At 37.3% G+C, this 26,053-nt stretch overlaps 2 protein-coding genes and 1 long non-coding RNA gene across 4 annotated transcripts in view; 2 read left to right on the top strand and 1 right to left on the bottom strand.

Annotated features, from left to right (window-relative positions):
• Positions 1–2,894: 2,894 nt before the first annotated feature.
• Positions 2,895–12,685, top strand: ugt5f1 (UDP glucuronosyltransferase 5 family, polypeptide F1). The gene is made up of 2 exons (XM_058750877.1): positions 2,895–2,978; positions 10,910–12,685. The coding sequence occupies exon 2, from the start codon at positions 10,935–10,937 to the stop codon at positions 12,516–12,518; it is 1,584 nt and encodes a 527-aa protein (XP_058606860.1). The 5' UTR covers positions 2,895–2,978; positions 10,910–10,934; the 3' UTR covers positions 12,519–12,685.
• Positions 12,686–13,806: 1,121 nt separating this feature from the next.
• Positions 13,807–16,215, bottom strand: LOC131524124 (uncharacterized). Its single transcript, XR_009266924.1, has 2 exons — positions 16,102–16,215; positions 13,807–15,175 (listed from the first exon to the last, which is right to left on the bottom strand). It is a non-coding gene; the product is annotated as an uncharacterized LOC131524124 (long non-coding RNA).
• A 4,640-nt stretch (positions 16,216–20,855) lies between these two features.
• Positions 20,856–26,053, top strand: part of nptnb (neuroplastin b) — a 39,312-nt gene continuing 34,114 nt past the window's right edge. Inside the window, exon 1 of one of the 2 annotated variants that reach the window (XM_058750881.1) lies at positions 20,856–21,317. In XM_058750881.1, coding sequence (XP_058606864.1) covers positions 21,251–21,317 — 67 coding nt within the window. In that variant the 5' untranslated portion in view covers positions 20,856–21,250. The remainder of the gene's footprint in view (positions 21,318–26,053) is intronic. The other variant, XM_058750880.1, reaches the window with a different exon arrangement.

Here is a 26,053-nt window from a genome sequence, read left to right on the forward strand (position 1 = left end):
TTTATTGTGGTCACCTGTTTAATCACTTGTTAGTAAAACACTGAAAGTGTTTTTGTAATAGCTTTTTAGTTAAAGGGCCTGTAGACATGAGACCAGTGTCAATCAAAAGAGGGGTACTGCTAGAAAAGGGAATTGCATGTCCAAAATTAACATTCTTTTTGTAATAACTTTCGTCAGCAGGAAGATAGAGACATGAGACCAGTGCCATTCAAAAGAGTGGGACAGTAGACATCTTTCACAACCACTCTTTTTACCCCTACTGGTAGAAAAGGTAATTGCATGTCCAAAATTATAATTTTATATATGGTAATAGATAACCCCCCTCTATTGATTGACACTGGTTTCATGCCTCTGTCTCCCTGATGTAAAAAGTTATTACAAAAAGAAAGTTAATTTTGGACATGCAATTCCCTAATCATCCACTTGGGGTAAAATGGAAGGTTGTGAAAGATGTCCACTGTCCCCCTCTATTGAATGACACTGGTCTCATGTCTCTGTTTTGCTGCTAATGAAAGTTATTACAAAAAGAAGCTTAATTTTGGACATGCAATTCCCTTTTCTACCAGTAGGGGTAAAAAGAGTGGTTGTGAAAGATGTCCACTGTCCCCCTCTATTGTTTGACACTGGGCTCATGTCTATAGGCCCTTTAACAAAAAAGCTATTACAAAAACACCGCCCACTGAGCTATAGCAAAAAACAAAACGAAGAAAAACTGCACTTTCACCACGGTCCCTTACTGAAAGCTCCGCAGAGGGCGAGCTTCTCCCGGCTTCACGACGGCAATGCCATTTTACAAAAACGGTCCAGCCATTAAAGCCATTAAGACAGCGCCCTCTTTTGGATTGAGTTCGACATGAAGACTTAGAGACCTATAGATAGCTGTGCATTAGAAGAATGCATGGTAAAAGTTAAACAAAGGAAAATCATTAATGATTAGAAAATTATTGAAAAATAATATCTGTACCATATTCCACATGTTTAAAGTAGAGAGCAAATACTCAGGCTGGGGGTCACAACTTTTACTCCAGTGAAATTCTCGAGAGAATGTAGGTTTGTTTGTTTAATTAACAAACACAAACCATCTATTAACATTTCCACCAGCCTGGAGAAAGCCCACTTCATCTTTAGGCAATCACTATTTCAAAACATCTCTAAAACTATTCGTCACCAAATACATCACCAAGGTTTGACAGGGCTTAGATTTAGCCAGGATTAGGCCACAGATCAGTTAGGACATTTAAGTAACATTTATAAATGTGCCTTAGATAAAAATAAATTAATTTAAAAAACACACACACTACTGATGTGCATCTTGAGACAAAATAGTGGAACTGACACATTCTAAGATCAGTCAGTGCAAGTTTCTTTCAGTTAAAACAACTCAGACATGCATTTTAGTCTTGTTTGTGAAACCAGAGGGATATGTTTTGTATTTTTATCAAAATGATTCATGCACCTGATATTTATTCAGTACTATGTTTGTTTCATTTATTTGTCTATCTATTGTGCATTATTGTCTCTATTTGATCTATTTTGTTCTTCATACGTCGTTAACTCAGTTAGCTGGATTTGATTGTTAATGATTTTGCTTGATCTTGGATTGGTTGGTTCTTCGAAGCTCATCGTGGACTTGCTGTCATAGCAACAGGTCCATAAGCTTAAACCTGCTCGGGAGCAGCTTATTTTATATAAACAGGATTAGATTGCATCTTTTTAGGCAGAATTGATACTTAAAATCTGTCCTAGCCACTATTACTTTATTACAAGAGTTCCCTACTGGTCCAGGGACAATAATTTAAAATAATAATAATTTAAAAAATAATTTGAAAATAATATAATAATGTTGTGTAGTCTGTAGTACAGACACAGCCAGTTTTACTCATTGAAATATTTATTAGTGAGGAAATAATTACTTTATAATTGTATTGGAGATTTACACACATGCATACAGTTCATCTGAGTCGTGCATTAATTTGAGTGGTGACAGATATTATGGGAGGGGCTTGATGGAGCGCAGGAGATGCAGATAACTTGATCTTGACCCTTATAATGACCCATAATTGGGAATCATGTAGGCCTAAAAAAAGAACAAATAAATTAAAAACACATTTCATTTTTCTATTAACATTTATGTAGTTTTGTTTGCATGGCTGTTTGTAGCAATATCCAACAATAAAGTGTGTGGGTCAAAATCATAAGATTTTTCTTTCATGCCAAAAATCATAATAATGATTATAGGATATTAAGTAAAGATCATGTTCCATGAAGATATTTTGTAAATTTCGTACCGTAAATATATCAAAACTTATTTCTTGATTAGCATTATGCATTGCTAAGAATTTAATTTGGACAACTTTAAAGGCGATTTTCTCAATAAAAATGATTTTTTGCGCTCTCAGATTCCAGATTTTCAAATAGTTGTATCTCAGCCAAATATTGTTCTATCAAACAAACCATACATCAATGGAAAGCTTATTTATTCAGCAGATGATGTATAAATCTCAATTAAAAAAAAAAAAAAAGACCCTTATGACTGGTCCAGCCTGAGATGAGTTGATCTAGAATATTTCAAATCATCTTAGATTAAATAAGCGACGTACGAAGAACAGGCCCCTGAACTGAGCTGGAGGATGACATACTGAATCAATGATGAACTGACTTTAACTGAAAAAATGACTTTTTACTATTGTCCTCTTTTTAAGAGCCGCTTTACAGCAAAACCGAATTTTGTTTGCATTATTTTATAAAATCAATCTTTATTGTATAAATCGCTACATAAATATAGGTGAATTGACTTTATTAAAATAAATATATTGCTTATGAATAGTAATGACGCTTATATTGACGCTCAAAGACAGTGTCCAATCAGCATGGACAAGATGTCATTAATATTCATGAGCTCTGCCTCCGCCCAACCAAACACTGAGAAGCGTGGTATCTCACGAGCTCACCGCTACACTGTTGTCACTGTTCAGTTGGTAAGTTCATTTTATTTGATTTATTAAAAAAACAACAACGATAACAGCTTTTACACACAACCAAGGGTGAACACGTTTAGTTTTAAACAGTGTAACGTTTATCGTGTCATCTGAAATGAGCTCCGTGTTATCAGCCGCGCCAAACAGGACTCGGTCGTTAGTTTGTCTGGATTGTCGTTTTTAATGTTGTATTTATCTCTGTACGGCTGAACACGTTATGAAATGCTTAGTGTTTTCCCTCCAAAAACAAAGATTTATGGGGACAGTGGAATTGATAAAGCTTTGTTTTCGTGTGTTGTGCCAGAATTCAACTGCCCTCCGCGTGCACGCGCATGGCGTCATTTGTTGACATTGGTATGGGCAAATTAATTTAATTTAATATTCATTTGATTTATTTGATGTAGTTACTGCATCATTATGTGTATAAACATTGTGTTGAATTGGTTAAGAACATACTGATTTGTTTTACATTTTTGATATTCAATTTTAAAAAGACGTATAAAACAAAACAAAAGTTTGCTCTGCAATGCTTTTTGTAGCGATATTTTACAACCAAGTTAAACCATATAACGTTCAACAAAGTTGGCTTCAACAGTTTTGGTCTTTAGCCCTTTTTTTTTTTTTTTTTTTTTTTTAAAAACGCAATTACATTTTACGGGATTATGACTCTTACTCAGTATTATTTCAGCCAGGGTTGGCCAAAGATGCATCAAAATGTATTTTAAAATAAGTGTATCAAAAATAAACTTCAAAATACAGCAGCCACACCATGTATCAAAATAAACTACTGTATTTTTGTATTTTAAAAATACTTTTACAGCATGAAATTTCTTTGCAAACCTTCCATCAATTGGCCTATTTGATCTATCCCTTCACCATCACTGACTCGGTTGATTAAGTAAACGGTGTTTGATAGCAACAGCTTTTCTCTACCCATCAAATATTCACATATCCCTGTGACCTCCCAGATGAAGGTTTTAGTTTTAAAGTAACAAACAGTTTAATGTTTAAGTCTGCGATTGACTCATAACTTGGTGTTTGGTAACGAAGGGCCTACTTTGCAACAGCAACACTGACTCAACGACAAACAAGTCACTCATAAGAAGACGTCTGATGGCACCTGTATCCATAGCAACTAATTAATCATTTGATAGTTAATCATAAATATAATAATATGTGACCCTGGACCACAAAACCAGTGATAAGGGTCAATTTTTTGAAACTGAGATTTATACATCATCTAAGCACTGAATAAATAAGCATTTCTGGTTATCAATGTTAAAAACAGTTGTGCAGCTTATTTGTGTAGAAATCATGTAGTTCAAGGTCCTTTGAACAAAAATGTATTCCTGAAGATTTACACACAGGTGAAAACAAAACCTAAAGTGCACAAACAAAAAAGTGACTCTGCACACACACAAAAGCAAACATTTCAGTCCTTGCTGGACTATCTTACATTTACATTTAGTCATTTAGCAGACGCTTTTATCCAAAGCGACTTACAATTGGGGAATACATAGAGCGATTAATCTTGAAGAGGCAATCAGACATACGAAGTGCTTGCAACACCAAGTCTCAGGCATTGTTCAAATAAATACAAACTACCAAAGGAAGGAATAAGTAAAGATAATTTTTTTTTTTTTTTTTTTTTTTAAGTTTAGGATGAAGTCAAGTGCTGTCGAAAGAGATGAGTTTTCAGTTGTTGCTTGAAGATTGACAGGGATCCAGCATTCCGGATAGAGGTGGGAAGATCGTTCCACCAGCCAGGAATGGTGAATGAGAATGATCTAGAGAGTGATTTTGCGCCTCTCTGTGATGGTATCACGAGGCGTCGCTCACTAGCAGATCTCAGATTTCTGGAGGGGATGTAGTTTGTTAATAGAGAGTGCAAGTAAACGGGTGCTGAGCCAGTGGTTGTTCTATATGCAAGCATCAGTGTCTTGAACTTGATGCGAGCCGTGATTGGTAGCCAGTGCAGGAGATAAAGAGAGGTGTAACATGGGCTCTTTTGGGCTCGTTGAAGACCAGTCGTGCCGCTGCATTCTGAATCATTTGTAGAGGTTTGACTGTATTAGACGGAAGTCCAGCCAGAAGAGCATTGCAATAGTCCAGCCTAGAAATGACAAGGGCCTGGACAAGAAGTTGTGCAGCATGCTCTGTCAGAAAGGGCCTGATCTTTCTGATGTTATATAGTGCAAACCTGCAAGATCGAGCAGTTTTTGTAATGTGGTCTTTGAAGGTCAGCTGATCATCAAAGATTACACCAAGATTTCTGACCGAAGTTGATGGGGTTATTGTTGATGAACCTAACTGGATCGTGAAGTCATGCTGTAGAGTCGGAGTGGCAGGGAGGACAAGAAGCTCAGTCTTTGCCAGGTTGAGCTGCAGGTGATGTTCTTTCATCCATGCCGAGATGTCCGCCAGGCAACCTGAGATCCTTGCAGCTACCGTTGGATCATCTGGTTGAAAAGAGAGGTAGAGCTGTGTGTCATCAGCGTAGCAATGGTATGAGAATCCATGTGCCTGTATGATGGGACCCAGTGATGTAGTGTATGTGGAGAAGAGGAGGGGTCCAAGAACTGATCCCTGAGGAACCCCAGTGACCAGTGTATGTGCTTTGGATACCTCACCTCCCAGGCCACCCTGAAAGACCTACCAGTGAGATAGGATTCAAACCAGCGAAGTGGAATGCCAGAGATGCCCAGTGATGAGAGGGTGGACAGGAGTATCTGATGATTGACAGTGTCAAAAGCGGCAGATAGGTCCAGCAGAATGAGGACTGATGATTTGGAATGGGCTTTTGCAATTCGCAGGGCTTCAGTGACCGAGAGAAGCGCAGTCTCAGTTGAATGGCCCTCCTGAAACCTGACTGTTTAGCATCCAGTTTGTCGTTCTGTGAAAGAAACAGTGAGACTTGGTTGAAGACAACTCGTTCAAGTGTTTTCGCTATGAGCGGAAGGAGAGAGACAGGTCTGTAGTTTTCTATAAGAGAAGTGTTTAATGTAGGTTTTTTGAGCAGTGGGGTTACCCGAGCCTGCTTGAACGCAATGGGGAAGTTACCTGTGAGTAGGGATGTGTTGATGATGTGTGTGAGTGCAGGTAAGAGTGTGGGTGAGATTGCTTGGAGAAGGTGTGAGGGGATTGGGTCAAGAGGACATGTTGTAGGATGGTTGGAGAGGAGAAGCTTGGATACTTCAGCTTCAGTGAGTGGACAGAAAGAAAAGATGGGAGTTTTAGCAGTGGATGTGGTAGGGTGAGGGTCCTGTGTGCGTGGAGGTGAAAACTGACCACTGATTGATCTAGTTTTGTCTGTAAAGAAAGTGGCAAAGTCATCAGCTGTAATAGAGGTGGAGGGGGACAGAGGAGGGAATTAAATGTTCTGAAGAGATTACGCATGTCTGGAGCGCTGTCGATCTTGTTGCGGAAATGTGAGGATTTGGCAGTGTGGACTTTAGCAGAGAAGGATGTGAGCATAGACTGGTACCTACTGAGGTCCGACAGATCGTTTGATTTGCGCCATTTTCTCTCTGCCGCTCTGAGTGTAGTCCGATGTTCACGAAGAACCTCGGATAACCAGGGGTTGGAAGGAGCAGCCCGTGCGGGCCTAGAGGAGAGAGGACAAATGTCGTCTAGACAAGAGGTTAAGGTAGAGCATAAAGTCTCAGTAGCTGCGTTTACATCCAGAGATGAGAAATGGGTGGGTGAAGGAAGAGGAGGATACTACAGAGGAGAGATGGGAAGGAGAAAGGGAGCGCAGGTTTCGTCTAAAAGTAACTGGTAGGGGTTGGTGGCACAGGAGAAGCAAAGTGTAATGTAAATGTAATGAAGAAATGGTCCAGTATGTAGCGGTTGTACCAGAATGTTATCTGCAGTACAATTGCGTGTGTAAATTAAGTCAAGTTGGTTGCCTGATTTGTGCGTGCTAGTAGTGGTAAGGCGTTTGAGATCAAGCGAAGCTAGGAGTGCATGGAAGTCTGTAGCATAAGGCTTGTCTAGGTGAATGTTGAAATCACCAAAGACTAGAGTGGAGTGCCATCCTCCACGAAGAGGACAGCAGCCCGTCCAGCTCCTCTAGGAAGGTGGCTAGAATTTGGCTAGGGGACGGTAAATGACCACGATCTGGAGTTTTATCGAGCTGATACAGTAATGGCATGAGATTCAAATGAGTTGTAATTGCATAGGGAAGAGCGGGTTGAGTATTTCCAATTGTTAGAAATGAGCAGACCAGTGCCTCCACCCCGCCAACTTGCCGGGGTGTGAGAGAAAGAGAGATTAGTAGAGAGCAGCTGGGGTTGCTGAGTCTTCTGGACGAATCCAGGTCTCAGTCAAGCCCAAGATGCTGAGCGTGGATTTTAAAGAAAAGCAGAAATGAAGTCAGCTTTGTTGACAGCTGACTGACAATTCAGAGACCCACAGAGAAGGAAAGAGGTGTAGTGAAGGAGGTAGAGATAAGGCGCAGGTTAGCAGGATTACGTTGCCGTCTGCGTGGGACGTTAGAGCGTGGTTGAGAGAGAACCGGAATAGTTTGGAAACACATGATAGAGGTGGCAGGAAACAGGATGGAAACGGAGAGTGTGTAAGGGAAGGGGAAAAAGAAAAGATACTTAAGTGTGTCGCTCAAGTCGTTGCTCGGTTAAAGTCGCGCAGGAAAAGTCGATGGTCTTTACCCTCGTCGGTCTTCACACGAGGAGGCTGAACGCTTCCGCTGATGCTTCCGCGTCAGCGCTCGGACCTCTGATAAATACAGCCTAACACACTACCGTGAAAACAGCTGTGGCCGGCTGTTCTTCAGTGCTAAAGGCTACAACAATGGTTAACAAACACTTAAGAAGATCAAGGCACTAATCAGATACTTGATGAGAGATGATTAACTGAATCCGCTGAACAATTAATTGATAATGCAATAAGTAATTAACAGTCACCAGCCATATGGGTGGGATTCACTGAGCAACAACACCAAAAATGGATATAAACAAACATTTCACAAGAAATACAACATTTCTTTTCAGCAATTAAATATGTTAATTTAAGTTAATAAATGATTTGCTGACATTTGCCAAGAACATTACTCAAGTTTTAAAGCTGACATTTCTTCACTGTGCTCGGTTATTTTACTTAAATTGCATATAGGCCTATGGATCCTGTTATTTGCAGATTTGCAAGACCTATGGCTCGTAACATGTTGGTTTATCAAAAAATAAGAAGACTTGAACGTTCGATGATGTCATGGTGTAACTTCAAAAAAAGCTTTGAAGGACAAACATTGCAAAACTTTTTTATTTTATTCGTATTTATATATAAAAAAAAGAATTTCAAAACACATTTCAGTATTTCTCAATACGTTTAACAAACAATGTTTATCCACATAAGGATGCAATAGCTACATAAAATAAATCCAATTAAATGAAAATGAAAGGGCAACACAAACATATTAAATTAATTTGGCCGCACCGATGTCAACAAATGACGTCATGCGCGTGCACGCAGAGGGCAGGGAGTCGAAAATCAGCACAACACCAGAAATAGATTTAATTTTTCCCTTTCTAACAGAACTGAATTCCCTTCATCATTTTGTCAGTCAGTCAGTCAGTCAGCTCATGTAATTGTTTACCTAGAGGCTTAACTAAAAATTACTGTGGTAACCATAAGTACTACTGTTAGTACCATTTAAAAAAAAAAAAAAAAAAAAAAAAAACATATATGGTCTTCATACCGATATTTATGTAAATTTTATGTTTATTTTTATATCATTATGTATAGGCCTATCTTGGGCAATTATTTATTTGCTTTTTTTATTAAAAATATTTTTTTGTTTGTTTGTTTATTTTATTGACAGTGTTGCCTTGTAGTGTATATATAATTATTTACCCTGGTAGTTTTTTTTGTAGGCTAAGTGTGTGCACAGGGTTCATCTCTACCATCCTGTCTGACACAATCCTGTTGTGAGAATTTGTCAAATACATCAATATATTATTTTATATCAGTAGGTTCACTGTAAAAAATCAAAAGTTGAGGAAACTTAAAAGTTTAAGGCAACCAGCTTCAGGACATTTTTGAGTTTTCTCAACTTATTGTATTCAGTTTATACAACAAAAAGTTGATTAAAACTCAAAAATCTCCTGAAACTTACTGAAACTCTGATTTTATTTTTTTTACAGAGTTGTATTAAAAAGCTATGCAGATACTGAATTTGATTGTTTGTGTAGTGCACTTGACTGATCACAGTGTTTAATGATTATACACTGATGACAGATATAAAACTCCACTGAAACATTAAATAAGGCGTCTAGCCTGACAAAGGTTCACTGTTAGGAACATCTTGTTTTGTTTTGCAATGCGTCAAGGGAAGGTTTGTACTGCAGGAGGTGTAAAGATACTCCAGGGTAAAATATGTTAATCCAGGGTGCGGATCTTTGACAGATGTTCATGCAGTCTGGAGAAGATTGTGTGACAGATTCAAGCAGACATTGTAGAATAAGCTGATTCTTTAGAGAGACTCTTTCTGCTTTTGCTCAAAATGTGCCCCTCAGCCCAACAGGAAGTGATATCAGTTGTTTTTATTTTTTTTCTGTAGGTCTGATTATACAAGTACAATACTTCTGATGTGAGGTTGTGGTTGTTTAGGCCAAGGCCAGTGGCATTTGACTGCAGTCTAGATGACGCCAAGATATTTCATATTTCTCTGTTTTTGTTTTAGCATATGTGAACAGATTAATTATCAGGACAAGGATAGAAATACTTTAAATGGCCCTTGAAATGCATGGCAATCATGTCTAGATGTTTTATTGAGTTTGCTCTCAGAGTAAATTGAAAGTACTTTTAGTAGGCTACATTAGCATATGCAGAACAGTATTCATGTGAATTATTTATCTTAAAATCAGCATGAAACGGCATTTGAACCCATATTTTAGCTCTATAAAATGATGTATAATAGGTAATGTGCATTTTAGAGGCAGTTTTTTTTTTTTCTTTAAAATATTGTGTAATGATGAATGGTTCACAGTAAGATCAAGAATATAAGAGCGTGCACTGAGTCTGTTTTGACTTCATGTTGACTTGTATTCAAGTTATTGTGTAGTAAAAATAATATAATGTTCCAAAAAGGTCTTTGCAACCACATAAAACCCTCAAAAATCACAATGCCATACAGCACGAAAATGTGTTTCCTGCGATACACATGAAGGTTGTGCAAGAACAGCGTGTCAGAACACAGTCTGTTTGCTGACTTTTTTTTGCCCCCCCTTTCTTTTTCATGCAGAAACACATCAACATTTAACCAGGCAGAGAAATACAGGCCTGAGTGTCAAATAGATAAATTATTAAAACGGTATTAATTGTGCTGTTTATTTTGGATTTAAAGGAGCTTGGAAATTATTATGTGGAATGATTGTTACTCTTAAATGTATAATTCTGCCATGTTGAACCTTTATATAAGATGACAATTTGTGTTACCATTTCTAACACGGGCAATCTTTACAGAAGGTCCCATAAGAATGAATAAAATTGGTTTGGATGTTATTCTTGTGTGTAAATGTGAGTGAATTGTGACATTGCAAAGCATTTTATCTGCTGTTTTTCTTGAAAGAAATTACATAATGTAGAGACCACGAGTCAAATGTTCTCACAATGAAAAGACAAAAGTCTCATTTGTAGTACTGTATATGTGAGCTGACATTTTACAAACCTACTGTGGTGCTGTTATTTCTTTATTCTTTCATTTAATTTATTTTAATCTACAATTTTAAACCTCTCAGACCAGTTCGCTTGTGTCACTATTATAGTGATCTGGCAACAACATTTTACTGTATTTTCTTTATAATTTCTGTAAAATTCAGTTTAAAGCTATGCCGGACTCCCACATAATTACATTAGAGAGCAAAACTTGCCTGATAAATGACGAACATCATCAGTTCTTTATTTATGTCTTTCAGACAGAAGTTTGTGCTCCTCACAAGGATGGATTTTATCTTTATTGTCTCAAGCATCATTCTAACCCTGACTTTCCCTGTGCATTGTGGGAAAATCCTGGTGTTTCCTCACGAAGGCAGTCACTGGGTTAACATGAACATTTTGATCCAGGAGCTTCACTCCAGGGGCCATCAGATCACTGTGATACGGGCCCTCGACAGCTGGTACATCTCAGAAACATCGCCGCACTACGTCTCAATGACCGTCCCGGTTTTACTGGGTGGAGACGATGAGTTTTACAGCAGTTTTGTTTCTAGACAACTCCAGATCCGACGACAGCGGCAGTCGGCATGGACCAGGTTCAGATTGGACATGGAGCTCAAGGATAAATTTTCCGAAATGCACAGAAATATTTGCGAAATGGTGATCTACATAATCGAGAAAGATCCTGAGCTGATGGAACAAATCAAACAGGCCGACTTTGACTTGATGTTGACCGATCCAGCAAACGGAGGAGGTGTTGTTCTCGCACACTATCTGAATTTACCTCTCATTTTTAACGTCCGATGGACTGTGCATGGAGAAGCGCATTTTGCGATAGCACCGTCTCCTCTGTCTTACATTCCCTTCCCGCTTTCTCAGTTGACCGATAACATGACTTTTCTTCAGCGAACGTATAATGTGTTGTTTTACACCATTCGGCTTTTCCTTTACAAGCGCATCGTTGGTCCTCATTACAGCGCTTTGTGCGACCGATATTTTGGTCCTGATTTGCACTATTTTGAATTATTCCAAGCAGCTGATATTTGGCTCATGAGGGTGGATTTTGTTTTTGAATTTCCTCGCCCGACTATGCCAAATGCCATTTACATTGGCGGTTTCCAATGCAAACCTGCAAAAGAGCTTCCGAGGGATCTGGAGGACTTTGTGCAAAGCTCTGGAGAGCATGGTGTCATTATGATGTCTCTAGGAACGTTAGTTGGCCAACTTCCTCTTGACATAGCTGATGAAATAGCAGCTGCGTTTGCTCAGCTTCCCCAAAAAGTGATTTGGAGATACACAGGAGCGCGGCCGTCGACTTTGGGCAACAACACTTTACTGGTTAACTGGTTACCGCAGAATGATCTCTTAGGACATGCAAAGACCCAGGTTTTTGTGTCTCATGGAGGAACTAATGGTATTTTTGAAGCCATTTATCATGGCGTTCCTATAGTTGGATTACCACTTGTTTTCGATCAGGATGATAACCTTTCAAAAATGAGACATAGAGGTGTGGCTAAAGTTGTGGACATTTCCAACATAGATAGACATATATTTAAAGATGCCTTACAGGAAGTGCTTACAGAGTCCTCCTACAGGAAGAACATGCAGAAACTGTCCAGTCTGCATAGAGACACACCAGTAAATCCGTTAGAGAGCGCCCTCTTCTGGATTGAGTTTGTCATGAGGCACAGAGGAGCTGCTCATCTGCGCACGGACTCTTATAAAATGCCCTGGTACTCGTACTACAGTGTTGATGCTGTAGCGTTTTTAGCGTTGATTGTGTCTTTTACCGTTTATATTGTATTTAAAGTAATCAGATGTTTATGTTGTAGGTTATGTGCAAAAAGAAAACGAGCAAAACAAGATTAAAGGGGACATCGGATGCCCATTTTATACAAGTTGGTATGATTCTTTAGGGTTTTTTATTTTAATTCATGAAATTAAAATTCCTCAATGGTCGTGTAAAACACTCTTTTTTACTATGTCAAAAACAGCTGTGTTTACAGCGACCCATTAAATGCTAAAAGTTGTTCTTATTATTGTAATTTTCATTGTAATAAAGTACATAATAATGCAATGCTAATCGACGTAGCCTTTATCACTGCTTAGAATACTATGAAATATGTTGCGTGCCTTATTCTGTGTAAGAAGCCACATCATCTCACAGAAGGATTTATTTCAATCACTCGACTGACGTTATGAAGTGAGTTTGGACTAAAAACATGTTAAATTAAATGTGGTATTAAATGTGGTATTTTCACATGCTTTCAGATGGAGCAGCTCAGAACCGTAGTTCACTGACAAGCTACGCAAACCGCTGTCATTATCGCGAACAAATTCATAATCGTGCGATTATATCGTTGCACAGCTTTTCAGTGAACTATGGCTCTGTGTATTAAATGCTGCTCCATCTGAAAGCATGTGATGGAGATTTACTACTGATTACAGAACCGGCTTTACTGACAAGATGTGCATGAATAAAACTCAGTGTGTAACCTTTTTTTACTGATTATGAGCATATAGATATTTCCATGATTTCCTATGCGAATTTACCATGTGAAGTTTGATTTAAATGTTAAATCTTAAAGTAAACATGAACCCATTTAATGTGCTTATGTAACATAATGTACTTCTGATACCAGAATAACAGACCCGAATGGGAGAATGCATTTTTGGCTGTTGGTTGATGTTATACAGTATTTTAACATTAGCAGCCCTCGCTGCCTGGAGTCAGAGCATTTCTTCAGAATAACATGCACTGATGAATCATTCACATTAAGACCAGCGAAATGTATTGAGAAAGTAAATAGTCCATTTAATTTCATGTTGACTTTAAGATTGAAATGATTTCTTCCAGTATTATTCCTTCCAGAAACTATTAGCACATCATTAGAGTGGTTTTGTCCCGTCTGTAATTACGCTGATGTATTACAGTGACCTGCGGGACTCTGGTTTAATAGAGGTGACACTCAACCTACTTATGCTGCTGTTACTGTCTGTAATGACAAAAAGAGCTTTAATGTCTAACGGCGTTTAATCACCGCACCATGTCTTCAAAGCAATTACAGCTGATTTCAAGGATAACACAGCTTTAAAATGTAACGTAAGTCTGGCTGACAGTCAATTAAAGAGTTTTGCACATGAGGAAGCACTGGAATTTTTTTTTTTTTTTTTTACATTTTTATTTGATTTGTACAGTTAACACTCCTGATACAAAAGATAATGTCTACAGACTTATACACTGAGTCTAGTGTAAAATTCAAATACAGGAAATCACTCAGATATACTGTAGTATAAAAATAAAATAACATGCAAACAAACAATAAAAGCAAATCTAATTTTGAAACACAATCAAGAATTCTTCTGGCCGATACCTTTCAGAAAGACAGTAAAATAAACACTTTGTGAGGCCTTATTATATTGATTGTGGTTATAAATGCATGATGGGTGAGCTGAGCTGAAAATTGAGGAAGCTTATTTCTGTCGTGGGATAAACAAAATCTCAGAATTGCGAGGAAAAAGTCAGAATTCTGAGTTTATATCTAAAAGGTAATTGCAAGTTTTTCATTTCACAATGTGATTTATATCTCACAATTCTGACTTTTTTTCTCTGAATTCTGAGTTTACATCCTGCAATTATTTTTTTTTTTCTCCACTTTTTAAGGTTATCTCACAATTCAGACTTTTTCCCTCTCAATTCTGAGAAGGCAGAATTACGCGATATGAACTCTTGAATTTTTACTTTTTTCCTCACAATTGCAAATTTCTCTCTCAATTAAGAGAAAAAAGGTAGAATTGTGAGAAGAAAAATTTGCAATTACCTTTTTTATTTTTTAATCTCATGGTGGAAACAAACTTCCTTAGAAAATGAACTGATGAAGGTATTTGCGTCTGGCTGGGATATAGAAAAGTAGAAAGTCCCTTAATATTCATAATTGTAGTCCTTTGGTATCTTTTACATTTTACGTTTCTTTCCTGCATCCTTAAACAAACTGCATTGCAACTCTGTTTTGTTGTGCTGGTGTATGAATTATGATTGCAAAATTACCCGTTTTCAAGTTACTACTTCCTAAAACACGTGTTGATGTGAGGCAGTTGTAAAACAAGCACTTAATAACAGCAATAATCATGTCAGTCAATCGCAACACGCTGTCAGCTGCTGTTTGTGTTTCCTTCCATGCTGTTCTGTTTGAACTTCAATTAGACAGTGATGGCTGAGCGTAAATGTCCGTTCATGAAAGTAATTTTGGGGGGGAAAGGACCATTAGTCATGGTGATAATCATCAGTCTTGACTAATGGAACCTGTCATTCATGTAAAAATCTTAACATAGGGTAACACTTTACATTACAGTGCTCATATTACGCAGAATAAAATGTGCAAAAATTGCATTTGGGCCACCTCAGTATCACCTTTGAAGGTACAATTTTGCACTTTTTAAATGTTTTGTATGTAAATATAATGAATTGCAACAGCACTAACCAAATGTATTTTCAGGTTGCTCCATAACATCTCAATTGGCAGCATCTGTGATATGTTGCAAACAAAACACAACAAAAAAATGTATTTTAGTATAATAGTATGTATTGTATTTTTTTATTTATTATAATTTTAATTAAAAACATTTTAGTGTATATTTTTTTATATATTTAAAAAATGTGTGAATATAGATTTTTTTTGCATTACAGTACCTCTCAATATAAAAATATTTACTATTTTTCTAAAATACGTTTTATAAAATGCTATATTATGTATGAAAATGAGTATCCTATGAGTTGTAGCATTTACTGGCTTTACATGGTCATGAGAGAACTTGAAATGTTGTATATAACTTTACACAGGCAAGTTTACTGCGTGATTTTGTCACCCTTTAGTGTAAATGCATAGGAGTCCAAATGACTGTTAATTGATCACAAATGCTATCAATAGAGTTTAACTTAACCTGAAATAATCTTATAGAGTGTAAGTTTGCCCCAAAAATCAGCCTTTATGATATAATGCACTCACCCTCTTGTTGATCTAAAGCTGTATGACTATTTCTGCCTTGAGGATAATTATGCTGTTTGCTGTCTTCTGTGCAATTACAGTGAATGGAAGATTTCAATCTTTAAAATTGGTACAAAAGCACCAAAAAAGCGGTCCAAAGTTTGTTTGAGGAATAGACTGAAATCATTACTCACTGACAATTTTCCCCTTCTGTTACCGTTTTCGATCAGATCTGATTCATGGATGAATCATTCAGACCAGTTTTGGAGAAAGTTTCAGTCCACATTCATTCAGTTGCAGTAAAAAGAGCGACCGGCACCGGCTTCGGAATTGGTCCTTCTTTCTTCCACAGAAGAAAGAAAATCATACACGTCTGGAACAACATGAGGGTGAGTAAATGAGGACTGAATCTTCAATTTTGAGTGAACTGTCCCTGTAAGCACATGTTGTTCTTGTGTGTTACTCACTGCAGTAATACATGAACACTGTACTGTAAAGAGTGTTTTCTGCAGTCGGATGAGGAAGTGTGTCTATCAGCTGGAGCTGTAGAGCGTCATCTCTGCTACATTGGCATCTTGAGTTTCCAGCTCCTGCTTGCAGCTTTCTCTGATCACATACACAACCAGTCCGAAACAGATAAAAATGAGCAGCACTATGCCGATCACCTGTTAATGACAGATAAACAGTGCACGTCTGTAACGGGTAACATGTAACCAGTTATTTAATAGAAATATCCATGACAGTGAAATGGGTGAATCACACAAAACTTGTCTTTTAATGTCACCCAAAAAAAAAAAAATCTATATGTAATGCATTGTATAAATTATATATATTTTTTGTGCACGGTAATACACTGTTCTATACATTTATAACAAATGCTTTATTGTCATAATGTCTCAATGCAAAAAAAATAATAATCACCTTTATGGTCTAAAAATGGACTTCTTTTGTCCTAAATGGTGCTATTTTAGTATCGCTGAGATACTGTTGTAGTTTTTCTTGATGTTTTTTTTTTGTTGTTTTTGTTGTTTTGTTTTGTTTTTCATTTAAATGTAACAAAAATTGTAAAGTTTTGGTAATTTTGTTTTTGGAATGTGTGGTTTTGTCTTTTTTTTATTTAAATATGTATACTTTTTATTAATTTTATTTCAATTTTAATTATATTATTAGATCAAGTTAAACTAGATTAAAATGAGATGTTTAATAATTTTTTTTTCTTTTCAGTTTTTATTCCAAGTAACACTTTTTTTTTCATGGTTTTAGTTTTACTGAACTATAATAACACTGGTCTTTAAAAAAAAAAAAAAAAGTATTTTCATTTTATTTTGAGGTGAAATGTGACCTAGACGTGTTTTTTTTTTTTTTTTTTTTGCGATTCACACATTAAATGGTCATAGACACATTAGCAAAGCATGTACATTGACTTTAATGGACAAAGATTAATTATTGGGTTACAGAAGAAGTAAATGTAATGAGAAAGTTTCATTAGTGGACTGGATCTCAAGAATCTATAGTCAAGACAGGAACCAATCTATATATGTGACCCTGGAGCACAAAAGCAGTCATAAGTAGCACAGGTATATTTGTAGCAATAGACAACACTACATTGTATGGGTCAAAATTATCCACTTTTCTTTTATGCCAAAAATCATTAGGATATTAAGCAAAGATCATGTTCCATGAAGGTATTTTGTAAATTTCCTACTGTAAATGTATCAAAACTGAATTTTCGATTAGTAATATGCATTGCTAAGAACTTCATTTGGACAACTTTAAAGGCGATTTTCTCAATTTAGATTTTTTTTTTTTTTTGCACCCTCAGATTCCAGATTTTCAAATAGTTGTGGATCAGCCAAATATTGTCCTATCCTAACAAACCCTACATTAATGGAAAGCTTATTTATTCATCTTTCAGATGATGTATAAATCTCAATTTAAAACAATTGACCCTTATGACTGGTTTTGTGGTACAGGGTCACAAATGTTTACACTGACAGCATCAAAGTTCTATGTATGTTCTCAGAATTCCACAAATGTACCGCTGCATCTGTGAAGTTCTAAAAATGTATGGCTTTATCTGCAGTGTTCTAAAAGGGCTGCTGATGCACAAGGACACAAAAAGAGCAGCGGATCTCACCTGAGACTCCACAAACAGTCGCTGTGAGCGCAGCATGAGTTCCTGAGGAGTGACGCTTTCCTCTTGAATGGGTTCGCACCATTTCTGTGGAGCGGCTTTGTCCACGATCACGAACCGGCCGTGCCAGTCTGTCATCGCACAGGCGAAATACTGACCGTCCAGGAAGAGCAGGATCAGCCAGACCACAGCGGGAACGAAGCTGGACAGGGACACGGTCCTCCTACACCAGGAGTCACACCTGCATCCCTGAATGATCATCATGAGCGCAAAGGCCATGACGGCGGGAATGATGAAGAACGCGGAGGAAAACAGCCCGTTCCAGGCCGGATTGCACGGACACTCAAACTCCAGCTCCACCAGCTTCTCCAGTCCCATCAGGATGAAGCCGAAGGCCACGTTGGACACCAGAGGACTGTTGCTCAGCTCATTCTTCAGTCTCGTAAGCCATTGTTGTCGACTTCCCATACTAACAACACCTGAAAGTCAGAGGAGAGCTGGCCAAATTCCTCCCACACATTTGCAGAAGGTCACTGATGCGAGACGAATTGATCCCGGGGCAAGTTTTCCCCCTCCTGACCTTTACGTTCCCATTGGCTCGGAGCAAAGGTGGGTGTGTTGTTCTTTAGCTCCGGGCTGCGGATCATTGGCTCGCGGCGGGCGGCAGGTGTGGCTTCCGATTTAAATGTTTCTTTCATTGACGTGCTTGAGTAAAGTGGAGGGAAAATCGGCGTGACTGCAGATCTCAACGTGCTGTGTCATCAGAATCTTTCTAAACTCCTAAGCATTGTTTAGGGTGGCCTTTACTCCTGGGAGCTTTTTTTTTAAAAAAAACATCATTAGACATGCAAGCACGAGTGGGCAAAAGTTTGGACGCAACATGTTCATTGTGACCCTAAAACCTTACATCTAATATCTCTAAACTAAAAATCTGAAGCTGTCTGAAATGAGTTTAGTAGACAAATAAATTGTCTATGTATGAGTTTCATTCCTCCTTTTATTTTATTGGATGGTAGCATGTCATCAGATGTGCAGCATGTCTGTTCCTCCTTCAGTAGGGTTTAAAAACATCCCAGAATGCACCTCATGAACATGTCTTTAAAGATAATAAACAAAGAGTAGGCATGTCCATTTTTATGCATTAAGATATTAATTGTAAGTACAACATTTAATCAGCTTGATAATTAAAAGCGGATCATAAAACAAATGTATTTGATGTCTGTATGTGATTTATTTAGTACCACAGTATTATGCCATATTGAATAATGTTAGAGGCCCGTGAGAAATAATAAACAAGCAAATAATTCTTACTCCGCAAAACAGACTTAATTTATGCTCCTTATGACCTTAAAACTTTCTGCTTAAATCCTTAGATCATTTAACAAATAGAAAGTGTGCTTGCATTTGAATTGCTTTCAATGTTTAAATAATAAAGAGGAAGAATGTCAAAACTTTTCACTTGCATTATTTATTTTAAATGATACAAATAAAAATAGAACATTTAATGACCTTGATAATCAAAAGCAGATCATAAAATGTGTTTATCACAATATTTTCACTTTGTTTCATCAAACTGAATAGTTCTAGAGGAAGCAAGAAATAATGTATGCACAGTAAGGTAACTATTTGTCAGTTGGTCCAGCAGATGGCGCTGTGTGAATGTGAGGGGAGCAGACAGAGGTCATGACTGTGCTCATGTCTGTTAATCCTGACGAGCCCACGCTGTGTGGATAACATGCACTTTTTGGAGAAAATCTCTAGTGCCCTAGATAAATATCCTGTGGAGCCCCTGAGACATTAACAAGAAAAAAACCCTGATATTACCATGCTTACTGCATCAACATTTCTGAAGTAGGCCTACTTCATTTGGAATAGCATGTAAAGGGCATTGTACATGAATATTGTAATCAGTCATGCTATAAGGAGATCGGGGCTAGTTGTCACAGAAGCTATATGTCAATAAAGGTTTCAAGCTATAAATGCCCGTTTTATCCAGCAGTGCTTCTGTTAGTTTCAAACTGCAGCCTACTTTTTTGGAAGTTGTGTATAAAGATTTTTGCAGTATGTTTTACGGCAAAAATATTCCGAAGTCATTCTACTTCAAAAGTTCACATTTAGTTAATTTTGTTACTTGCAGTTTCTTTGTAATTATTTGTAAAATGTACTAGCAGTTTTGGAGTGAATGTTTTAAGTAATTTTTCAGTGAAGTTCTAAAACGAGTTTTTATTTAATTTTTTTATCTATTGTAAATTATGTCCTTTAAACAATTTTTTGTAATAATTGTTTGGTAACACAAAACCACAAATGACATTGATAAAAGAGTCACTATATAGCAGTGATCCACTTTCCTGCAGAGTTTAGCTGTAACCCTAATCAAACACACCTGAGCATGCTAATCAGTGTCTTCAGGATCATTAGAAAATCACAGGTGAGTCAGTGTGATCAGGGTTGGAGCTAAACTCTGCAGGAAAGTGGATCTCGCGAGCCAGATTTGAGGATCACTGCTATATAGTATAAAACATAGACTTTAACTGTTTCAGGACGACAAGTATTTTTGTAGCTATACGTCAGCAAGTTGCCACGTTTTTTAATGCAATGTTTTAAAAGTTGCAATTTTATAGAATTTATTCAAAAGTTCTATTACGTTCTAAGTTTTATCAAAAATGCCAGATATTTTTGTAGTAGGTTACTTTTTGCATTTTTTGGTGTCGTTAATTTTTCGCTTTTAAAAATTCAGCATGTTTCTACTGAACAATTCAAAATTCAAACAATTAGATTTTGATTTCGACAACAAAAGAGCAAAAATATGCAAGTGCTATAACAAGTCTTAGTTAACATAACGCAGTACACGTAGCAAGGTTGTTTTTTTTAATTATATAATGGATAAAAATGAAATCAAATAGATAGAATAGAGAAAGCTAGTGTTTTTTAATAGAAAACAAATAGAGTGCAAGTCTTTAAAGAGTAATGTTTTATTGTTTTGTTTTTTAAATAAGAAAACAAATAGATAAAATAGAATTAGAATAGAGACTTTTAGGCATCTCAATATACCCACGCTGAAAATATGCTTTTGTTTTACTGTGGTGTAAAGTTATTCTATCGAGTCGCCTGCGCGGCCGCTGCGCAGAATTGACGCGCTCGAGGCCCCCGCGGGAGCGCGCGCGCGCCGACAGCTGATGATGCGCGCGAATGAGCAGCGGGGTGCGCGCACTGACAGCTGAAGGTTCTCCGCGATGACGGACACTCCGATGGCCCATCATCCTCATCATCATCTCCAGCAGCATCAGCATCCGCATCCCTGAGCTCCGGACAGCATCAGCATCATCCTCATCCTCATCCGTCCTCCATGCAGCAGAGCAGCCGCGCAGCGCCTGTCGCGTTTCTCGCCGTCTGTCCGCACTCCTCCTCCGCCATCCTCTGCGTCTGAAGCCGCTCCGCGTCCATCACCTGCTCGCCGTGTCCCGTCTCCATCCTCTCGCAGGATGCTGTCCTACACCGGGATGCTCGCGCTGCTCCTCGCGATGCTCCCATACGTATCATCTCAGAACGGTAAGAACGCGCTCGTCTGGGATCTGTGTGTAATCTGCTTTAGAGGTCGATGCCATCTTTATGATGACAGACACCCCGCTGCATTACAGTCAGGCTGGTTTGTGGAGCGTAAAGGCTGGAGAGGAGATTTGCGCGCAACGTTTGCACAAAATCACGGCTTATTTTAATAGTATGTGCCTACATGAGGAGCGTTTTCCCTCGGCTCACCATATTCTCCAGAGTAATTCTTCGTGTTGTTTACGCTCACCCTTCTGACATTCACATCTTCGCACCTGCGATGAGGAGATCTCATGACTGAGGAGAAACCTAAACATTATGTAATGTCCTGATGTTGAAAGTAACTAATATGTGACCCTGGACCGCAAATCATAAGGGTCTGAGATTTAAACATCATCTAAGCGACGAATAAATAAGCTTTCGATTGATGTATGGTTTGTTAGGATCGGACAATATTTGGATGAGATGCAACTATTTGAAAATCTGGAATCTGAGGGTGCAAAAAAAAAAAAAAATCTAAATATTGAGAAAATCTCTTTTAAAGTTGTTCAAATGAAGTCCTTAGCAATGCATATTGCTAATCAAAAATTAAGTTTTGATATATTCATGGTAGGAAATTTACAAAATACCTTCATTATTTTGGCATAAAAGAAAAATGCATGATTTTGACCCATACAATGTATTGTTGGCTATTGCTACAAATATATCACACTACTTGTGACTGGTTTTGTGGTCCAGGGTCACATATAGAACCAGGCTTTAGTCTGAACTAGAATGCAGTAGGAGATGCATGTAAGTGCATCTGCTTTAGAAATGGAAAGCAGCGTCTTTGTGAGCGGTAAATAATGAGTGCGTGTCCCTGAAGGCATGTCTCTGACTTTACATGCTGGAGTGTCACAGCTGTGACCAGGAGAGGGCAGATACATCACCTGCAGACAAACAAGGCCAGGGTATTCCCTCTTCAGGATCCAAAAAAAGGAAAGGGGAAAGAAAAACAACAGCGACGCATCGGTCAGTTTTGTGTCCGAAAGGCTGTTTTTGTGCAGCGCGTCACCAGAAAAAGCATCTGGCGAATGTAAACATCAAACGTGATCCGGACAGAAGCAGGTTCTGACAGCACAGATGTCTGGCTCTAAAATGTGTAGTCGACTAGCAGTGTATTTCATGGGCTTATGAAAATTTTATTTAATCCTGAGAATGTTAACGTGACTGAATGGCTGTTTTAACCAGATCATGTTGAAAGAGCTGCTGGTCCGATTTATTTATTTATTTTATTTTATTCATTATTTGACACGGACAATAGACAGTCAGAAAACTGCCCCAGAATTAGCTACAGAGCTAAATTTCATCTGCTGTCCCTGGGCAGGAAAATATCAAACTAATTATGTGACGAAAACATCAATATAATACCATGTATAGTAAAATCCCCCCCAAAATTAACAAATAAATATATAATTCCCCACCTAGAAACTACAATCCAAATCTCTACAAAATATCCCCACAATCAACATCCTACAAACAATTATAAAACATTTTTACAAATCACCAAAGTTTCATTCAGAATACAGAAATGCTCAATGGTCACACACCTGACTCGTCTTTAACCATATTTTCAAATGTAGCTTAAACTGTGCTAAGGTGGAACATTGTCTTGTATTAATTGGTAAATTATTCCAGTTATTAACAGCCCTTACAGAGAAAGCTGAACGACCAAAATCAGTAACTCTTAAAATTCACTGCACAATCACCTCTTGACGAAGCTCTATTTTGTCTTATATTTTCAGTACAAGAGAAAACAAATTCCTTCAAGGGTGAAGGTGCAAGATTGTTAACAATTTTGTACATTAAACAACAATTATAAATCACAATAAAATTGTCAAAAGTAAAAAAAAAAATCGTACTTATTAATAATCAAACCATGATGATACCTGTAAGGTTTCTTGAGAGGTGAGTAGTTTCTGCACCAAATATTATTGCAAAATAATGACTTTCAGACAGGTTTCCCAAAACGTCTAGCTGCTGAAACTAACAGATTAATATTTTAAAAGCCTCACATTGTGAACAATTATCTCTCTATCAGGGTTCTTATATAACTAAAATACAACCATTAAAAAAGAAAACATTGTGGTCACTTGAAATAAAATAAATGTTAACTGAATTAAAGCACAAAAACTATTGATTTCAGCTTCCAAAAATTAATAACAGCTAATATATGTGTATATATAAACATGAACTACAGTAATATACAATAATGCTCAACAACTTTTGCTAAAATTTAAAATGAAAAAGATAATATAAAAATAAAGTCTAATTCAACATATTAGCAAAAACTCTAATGGAATATCAGTTATACTAAAATACTGCTGCTCTATATATTAAACTTAGATCTATATAAATGTCAATTTGTCTCTGTCTCTATATATAGTTGTGACCCTTAAAATAACATTTTTTAATATTAAATTACTTTTTATATTTAAAAAAAATTAAACTAACAAATTAATGTTGGAAATTTCAATACGAAAATGTAAGAATGATAGATCGATAGATGGAAAGGGAGAGAGAGATAGACAGACCGACTAAAGTGCTTGGTAAAAAAGAGTAATGAATAAACATGCTCTGCACTTAATAGCAGATACAGACATTGTTTTTCTAATTTTCATGATGTTGTACAGTGTGGAGTGTGTGTGAAGGTCTGCTTTGATTTGTTCAGACATAAGGTCAGTGGCTCTCCTGGATAATCCAGCTATTGTTTGGTAAAGCCCAGCCGTACAGATTCCAGACCCTCTGTAGGCACCATGAGCTCGACTGGCTGCTTTCTCAGGGCTGAACTCTGGGATTCAAGCTCCGCTGCGGCCCACTCAAGACTTGATATTAAAATATGCCTAGAATAATTCGGTGTTTCCTGAGACCAACTGAAAGCAATAATTCAGAAGCCCAAAGGAACAAGTGCCTCATGTGAAGTAGAGTTGGTTAGAGGACATGTTTAGTGGTTAGTATTTAATAGCCAGGCATTTGACTGTTGTCAGCTTATTCTAGCCAAGAGCTGCCCACTTATAAGGAAGAGACAACCCGAGCGGACTGTAAAGCGATCAGTCAGAGTTTTGTTTTAAAGACAATCAGTCAGATTTGAACTGGCATTGTCAGCCAGTGTTTGTCATGTTTGCATGCAACATAAATCAGACAGTCTTTGACTTTTGAGTAAACCGTGTTCTCTTGTACCTTTGACAAGGGGTTAAATACTCGTAGAAGAACTAGATTTGAGAGGTGAACATTGACATTGTTCAAACATTTGGCATGACATATTTGGTGTAAAATAATTACACTGTATAAAGTGATGTTCTAACTTAGTATTTTTGTTTTCCAATACAGTCATCTAAAATGATTCTTAAATCAAGATGCATTTAACAGTAGAGCATTGCAATAATAATACTGTCAAGGTCATGACTTCGATTCTCAAGGAATGCATGAACTGATAACATGCAGTGCAAGTCATTTTGCATAAAAATGTCTGTCAAATGCATGAATGTGCAAATGTAAATTTGCAAGGGTGAAAAAAATTTAAAATTTAAAATAAGTCTACAATTTATTTTTGGTAAATTCATCAAAATAAACTGTGCTTTTGCTTAAAATGAGACAACAATATGCCAATGAGGTCAGAAAATAAACATCATTTAAAGAGAAAACTATTTATTTTTCTGAATGCAGTGGCAGATTTTGCTATCTCAATCTCAGTTTTATCAGAAAACAATCTTATGTTATTTCTTATGCATCTCAAGTAAATGCATCCTGATTAAAAAAACAAAAACATGTATTCATATTGGATGGCAAGAAAAAATGCAAAATGAACAAATATAAAAATACAATTATGACTGTTAAAGATATTTTTAAAGTACTTTCTTGGCATGATTGTGTTTACATAAAACATTGCCAAATCAATATTATTGCTCTAAGTAATTACAAGAAAAAGAAATATACAGTATTACAATAACAAATAAAATAGTATTAAAATAAGGTGCTAAGTAATGAGAAAAAAATATATATATATACATACATACATACACACACACACACACATATGCATACATGCAAAATGTCATAAAATGACAAAAAAATGTATATATCATCACTGATATTCAGGGTCACAAAGAAAAGTCTTATCTATTTATCAAGACCAGCCTGAGACGTCAGTGCTGCTCAACCAGTGGTGTGAGTTTGGGGCGGGAAATACTGTATCTGTTCGACTAGGGTGTTTGGGAAACCTGTTTTTTTTATCATTGCATTATTTTTGCAATGTATACGTGACGCCAGTGGCACAGAAATGCATCGCTTCAGCTTCATTTATTGGATCTGAATCCCAGCAGTCAGACTGGCTTCATCCCAATCTCAGTCTCAGTTCTCACATCTGCACACAGCAGCTGTGCAGCGATCTGCCGCCTCCCCTTCACACGCTACGTTACCTGCAGCTCGTCTTACTACTAATGAATTCATCTGATTGCAGGAATGAAGATGTAAACAGTGTGTAGCTTGCATATATAAAGCCCTGAGCCATTACTGACTGTGTGCTTCGCTCATAAGAGCAGCAACAGATATCTGCAGGACTGTAAATGGCTTTGCTTCATTCTGCTGCATGCTTCTATTATTAGAACAGACACAAGGAGCGCAGAACTGTGGCTTTGTAGTTATTTTTGCGGGAGGGAATCCAGTAACTCTTAATGGACTGGCTTTATAGGGCAGTTTGT

Source organism: Onychostoma macrolepis, chromosome 18 (assembly GCF_012432095.1).
Source record: "Onychostoma macrolepis isolate SWU-2019 chromosome 18, ASM1243209v1, whole genome shotgun sequence".
NCBI classification, from domain to species: Eukaryota; Metazoa; Chordata; class Actinopteri; order Cypriniformes; family Cyprinidae; genus Onychostoma; species Onychostoma macrolepis.

Bases quoted from the DNA above. Each gene is read 5' to 3' on its own strand.
- ugt5f1 (XM_058750877.1), top strand. From the start codon at position 10,935: ATGGATTTTATCTTTATTGTCTCAAGCATCATTCTAACCCTGACTTTC.